Genomic DNA, 6,156 nt, shown 5'->3' with positions numbered 1-6,156 from the left:
TCACTTCTACGGTTTATGTCTTTATAGTACGTCCCACCTCCCATCCCGACTTTCCCCTTCACGTCTCCACCCGGTGGGACAGGAAGATAGAAGGGCAGGTGGCACGGAAGCCTCGCCAGGACAAGCAAACACATCGTATACGCGCATCTGCGCTCTTGTACAAGAGGACGCTCTCTATTCGCGCTGGCATGGCCTCCGTGTCCGCGGCGCAGCTGAACACACTTCAGCAGTCGAATGGGCTTGGACGAATGGGGCGGACTCGCTAAGGACCTCGGAGCAACTCACTCTCCCGCTTCTTCCATCTCTCTCCCGCCTCTCTCACGCACGCTGGCAAAGGAGAGGGAAGCTCTCACCTGCCTATATTCTGAGTACGCGCGATGTGTCTGTGTTTGTGTCTCGGTGGTGTACGCCTGCGCACTGGTTTTTGCATCGTCTGCGGACGTTTCACCTCTAGCGGCTCTTGAGAATGCCCTTTCGCGTGGATGAAAGATGGGAGGAGAGCATGCAGAGGACAGGATGGTGACGCGAGAGGAGCGGCCTCAGTTCTCTGAGGCCTCTTCGCATTGCTTTATCGCCTACTAGTAGACGACGGCTACGATGACATATGAGCCGGCTTGCGCCAGGGTGGAAGGTCGAGTTTTGTGGTCGTGGTGCTGGAGAGGCGGCGCACCCTGTTCGACGTGCTTGCTGTGCCCATATGGCAGATCAATGCCGCAAAGGAATGCAGCTGAATGTCTGGCGTCTCTTGTGCAAGGCACACACGCGCAAACAGACAGGCACACAATACGCACGATGCACAGGGTATGATGCGTTGACATCGACATAGCAATTTGCGATTGACTCACTTCGTGATCATGATACCATTATTTACCTTCTGATACCCCTGATGGGCGTGCGTGTATGTGTGCATGTGCGCGTGTGGATAGGTGTGTGGCAATGTTGCCGTTCCTCGCTTCGGAAGTGTCGGCCTGTGTCTCTTTCTCTCCCGCGGGACTCGGGGGTCATGCTTTATTTTTCCAAGAAAAGAGGGCTTCACGCATGCAGCAGCCGCGCAGCGCCCCTTTTAGCAAGAAGAAAGCGCCCCACGCTGTACGTGCGTGTCTTGCATAGGCTGACTCTGCGACAACGAAGAGATTCATGGGCGCATGAGGACAACGACATGCAACTAATAAACAAGAACAGCAACGCACGTCGTCATGGGGCTTTCTGGTGTGTGCGTTTTTTGTGTGCTCGTGCATACTCCCCCCCCCCCGATCATGCAGCATCGCTGATGCTCACACTTATCGGTGGGTAAGCAAGAACCTTCTGATTCACCGTGCTTTGGCGGACCATCTCTTCCCTTGCGTTTGCGCCGCCGCCCGGCGCCCGCCTGGCCAACGAGATGCCTCTGACGGACTGGCACATGCGCTCCAGTCACCTTCTCCCTGCTTACTCCCTTGCCGCCTTTGCTTTTGTGCTTTTCCTGTTCTTGATCCTCTTGCTGCCTCTCTGCAGACTGACATCCAATGACGCACCCGCACCCACACCCGCTTTATCTGTGCAGCGCTCTTTGCCATGTCCTCTGCGAAGCACCCAGAGTCAGGGTCACCACCGGCACGCGTGTTGTCGTCTCCAACGACGGCCTCGGAGAGTGAGGCGGTCGGTACGCTGCAGCTCCTGCGGTTTGCCTACAGCTACATGACATGCCAGCTGCGCGTCATACTCGTGTCCGGCCTCTTCATGGCTTGTGCGACGCTGCTGAGCATTTCGATTCCCGCCCTCGCCGAAGAGATAGTATCATACGGCATGAGGGCGACCACAAAGACCATAGACGGTGTCTCGCACACTGTGGAGAGCTCTAGCGCCACATCACTGGAGGCAGCAACGGCGGCGCCGGGACTCGGGATGCCCGCAGACGGCGCGGGAGCTGGAGGGGATCGGCTCTTCTTCCTAGGCCTTGGTCCGCTCAGCGAGCGCATCTTCAAGCCGCTGCTTCCAATGCTCTTCGCCTTTCTTCGCAGTGCCGTCGTCGTCAGAGATGATGCAGAGCCTGCGGCGTCGCTATCCCCCTACGTCGAAGGGATTCTCTGCCGCTGCCTCCTCATGGCAGTGGCGATCATATGCTACCACTTCACTTCCCTGCTCGCTCACCTTGCCGCGTACTACGCGGGATCGGGAGCGCAAAATGCCTTGACGAAGGATAGCGTGCACCGCATCCTTCATACTCCGCACCCCGAGCGCGTCGCAATCGTGAACGCGGTGAAGCTGGCGCAGCTCATCACCGCCAGTGGACGGGCCTTGAGCGACACGACCGGCGAGCTGCTCACGAACGTGCTCTCGCAGGTGATGTACATTGTGGGCTTCTTTGCCGTAATGCTCTTCCTGTCCTACCAACTCACCCTGATCATTCTAGTCGGGGTGGTGGGGATTCAGTGTCTCTTCTTTTTTCAAGGGATCTCGTTGCACCGCCAGGGCAGCCGCGTCACGGCAGAGGAGGCGAGCGTGCAGGCGTACATCGCGAACATCCTGCAGCGTAGTCAGACCGTGCTGGTCTTCGGTTGCAGCGAGTTCGTGCTGGACCGCATGGCAGACCGATCGGCGCAGTTGTGGCGGCTGACAAACGGTCTAAACCGCAGCATCCACGGCTACGCCGCCGTCAGCTCCGGCCTCACCCGCCTCATCCTGGTCGTGGCGCTTGGGCTGTCGAATTACTACCAGCAGAAGGGTCAGCTCGGCATGCGGCACACAATCTTGTACTTTGCGTGTTTCCAATCGTTTGTAAACACGCTCGCGTCGCTTTCGTCCGCAGTGAGCCAGCTGCGCGCCACACTCGGGCGCCTCAAGACATTGGATGCGATGCTGCGCTGGTACTCGGAGCCGCTCGCGGGCACCGCGGGAGAGGGCTGCACCGCGGGAGAGGGCTGCACCGCGGGAGAGGGCTGCACCGCGGCCTTGGAGTTGGCCGTGGTCGACGTGCAGGAGTCCCCCACAGCAGAGGTAGCTCTGGACCACGTCAGCTTCTCGTATCCAGCGGTGCCGGCTTTCTTCAGCGAGGTTGGTGGCGCCGCTGGCGCAGGCGACGCCGTTGCCTCGTGGGAGCAGCAGCTGAGCACCGCCATGGGCAGTCAGCACAATAACGGCGTGTCGCAGGTGAGCTTGACGGCTCTTGTTGGAGGCATCACGGTCCTTTACGGCCCCAGTGGCTGTGGGAAGAGCACCTGTCTGCGGCTTCTGTGTGGTCTGGTGCGGCCTCACACAGGCACGGTGCGCACGCAGCGTCGCGCCGTGCTATTGGAGCAGCAACACGCCATCTTTATCGGCACGGTGGCAGAAAACATCTTGCTCACCAGCCTATCCAGCTTTGGCAGTGGTACAGCTAAAGCAAGTGCGTTAAAACCCACGATGCCATCGAGTGGCGTTCCTCAGTTGCCCACTGCCGCAGCGACTTTCGCGGAGCTGCAGCGGCGCGTCACGGACGCAGCGGTTAAGAGCGGCTGCGCAGACTTCCTGAGCAACCCGTTCAGCACCTTCATCGAGAGTGTCGACCACCCGCAGTTCAGCGGTGGCCAGCTGCAGCGCATTGTCTTGGCTCGAATGTTGGCGCGGACGGACGACTACTCGCTTGTCCTCCTAGATGAACCTACCACCGGACTCGACCGGAGCGCCGTGGAGGTGCTGCTGGAGACTATCAAGGAGCTGCGTGACACCCATCACAAGACGATTCTCATTTCGACCCACGATCGCCGTGTGGCGGAGGTGGCGGACAAAGTTATCGACCTGTCGGCGAGCGCAGCAGAGGCACGGTGAGGACGCCGTTGCGCATGTCCTTTTCGATAAGGTTTAGACTTGTGTGAATGAATCAGATGCAAAACACACACACCCACGGGAAGGCACACACGGGTCGGATGCTCCGCCTCGTCGTTGCGGCGCTGCATTTTTTTTTTTTCATTATTGGAACATGTGCTTTGTTCCACCGGCAAACGATGATCCACTCCCCCGCTTTCCCGCGTTACACAAGGGCGCTTTTCTGTTTGGCCTCCTTGTAACGAAGTGTACGCTTGCCTCGCCCGTGCGAGTGCACCGTGATAGTCGTCGCTGATGCGCGCGGACAGAGGTGTCCCTCCGCGGGTACCTCGTCCAGCTCGAGCATGATGGCGTCTGCACGTCGCACACCAATACCTTATTTCCTTCTTGTCCGTCGATCTCTCTTTGTGCTCGTATCGTGTCTCTCGCGCTTCCTCCTCGCTCTCCCTCTATGCCCCGGTCTCACTCCCGCTACGGCTTTGCGACGCTGCTGACGCGAACGCGGCATGCGCATCCTTCCTCACCTCATCGTTCATGTACAGTCTGCCATTGCGGGGGCCGCCGATCGAGGCGACACGGCAAGTGCCAGGCTTGCTAAGGAGTCACTGAGCTCGAACTTCTCCGCCCCATAACCATCTCCGTGGTTGCTTCTCAGTTCGAATAGGCGCGGAAACCACCCCATCACGAACATGCGTCTCACTGCGGGCAAGATTTACTTTTGGGGCTCGGTGGCTATCATCTTCCTCACTGCATGGAATCGCCGCTCCACCACCCAGCTGCGCACCGTCGTGGATAACTTAAAGGAAGAGCGGATGCGTGAGGCGGAGCGGCTGCGCCAGCATCAACTCGGCGGCCAAGGCGGGGCCAGCGGCGCCCCCATGATGACGTCAGTGTCGTCGATGCCGAAGCATTTTAATCCGTATCACAAGCAGCAGGAGATCGAGAGTGCCTCCGCAGATAAATAGGTCGCAAAGATCAACAGATAAGGCTGGAGGTAGTGTTGTCGCCTAAGTGGAGGGCGCCGCGGTCTGTGCCTGAGGTGGGTGGTGGTGACCTTACGCGTGTGCGTGGCAGCAAAGCCGGCTCATTCAGTTCTTTCTATTTTTTTTTTGTGGGCTCCTGTTGATGAGTGTTTGCCTTTTCACGACCGCGTGTGCTCCTCGTGACAAGGGACACCTCCCAGTGTGTGGTATCTCAGGTTTCACTAGCCACACTCCGTGTGGTGAAGCCAGGCAGCCTCCCTATCCCCTTCCGATGCACAGCCACCTCTGGTGGTGACAGGGTTGAGTGCCTACGGCGTGGGGGAAGGCCAGAGCGATGCATCGCGACTGATGTGGACGGCCAGGCTCTGCACGGCGCCGCGTCAGAGCGCTCTGCGACGGTGCGCCCGCTTGCACTAACCCATATGATTAGGCAGAGTGTCATCGCGGCTCCAACGCATCCCACGCCCGGCCCTAACTGCCCACTGGTGTGGGGAGCCCGAGTACCATCCCTGATGGTGGACACACACCGTGCGGCGACCGGCATGATGGGGGAGCGGCCTGCGAGTCGGCCTGCGAGGCGGCCGTGGTGGGTAGAGTTTGAGGCAGAGGCCATGCTCAGATGGCTGAGTCGGCGCATTGCTGTAGCACGTGTGTCTCACGCTGCTTCGCACCAGGCGATGCGGTGCCTGTGACGGGCCAGGGGTAGACTGGAGAGTGACTCATGCTTTATGGCAGAGAAGGGGAGCGCGTCGGAAGCGGAAAGGTGGCGTACAGCTTGCGTGCGTGTGAGTGTTCTTGGCGCATTGGCACTCCAGAGACGAGGTCGATACGGCAAAGACGATGATGCTCACTTTCTCGTCTGTGTCTTTTGTTGATTGCTAGTATGGTTATCTGCGACAGCCACTGTACGTTGGCGCGCTGCAGTGCGCAGGTTTTCAGCAGAGTACGAGTGGCTCGTGCACGAGAACAAGCAAACCTAGGTCAAAAGAAAACAAGAAGCCGCGGCAAGTGGCGTGCGGTTACGGCACCTCATTGCCTGGACCTTGTTAGGCGGTGGTACGCTGCTCGCTGTTGGCTTCTCTGCGACCGCTTCGGTCGAACGGTGTTCTTTCACCTTTGCTCGCGTGCGTGTATGTATGTGCGTGGTGCACGAGTCGCTGCACGACTTGGTGCTTGCTGTTGCCTTTCAGAGTGTCTCTGCTTTTCTTTTGTTTCTCTAGCTGGTCTCTGCTCGGCAACCACTCCGCACTCAATCGTTGCTTCTCGGTGTGCCTGTGATCGTTGTGCTGTCACGCGCTATCAGGCACGAATGTATGCATACGAAGGCATACGCGTTTCTACAGTTGTTGGCAGGAAGCAGTTCGTGAGGAGTTCTTTTATTACTTCTTTG

General features: G+C 58.8%; 2 protein-coding genes across 2 annotated transcripts; both read left to right on the top strand.

Annotated features, from left to right (window-relative positions):
- Window positions 1–1,554: 1,554 nt before the first annotated feature.
- On the top strand, window positions 1,555–3,786 carry LDBPK_322190 (ABC transporter-like protein; the record flags this gene model as incomplete). The annotated part of the gene is made up of 1 exon (XM_003863585.1): window positions 1,555–3,786. One exon carries the CDS (start codon window positions 1,555–1,557, stop codon window positions 3,784–3,786), a length of 2,232 nt encoding a protein of 743 aa, XP_003863633.1.
- A 686-nt stretch (window positions 3,787–4,472) lies between these two features.
- Window positions 4,473–4,748, top strand: LDBPK_322180 (hypothetical protein, unknown function; the record flags this gene model as incomplete). The annotated part of the gene is made up of 1 exon (XM_003863584.1): window positions 4,473–4,748. One exon carries the CDS (start codon window positions 4,473–4,475, stop codon window positions 4,746–4,748), a length of 276 nt encoding a protein of 91 aa, XP_003863632.1.
- Window positions 4,749–6,156: the final 1,408 nt, after the last annotated feature.

The sequence above is a fragment of the Leishmania donovani genome, chromosome 32 (assembly GCF_000227135.1).
Source record: "Leishmania donovani BPK282A1 complete genome, chromosome 32".
NCBI lineage: Eukaryota > Euglenozoa > Kinetoplastea > Trypanosomatida > Trypanosomatidae > Leishmania > Leishmania donovani.
This window is presented reverse-complemented; position numbering and strand designations above follow the sequence as displayed.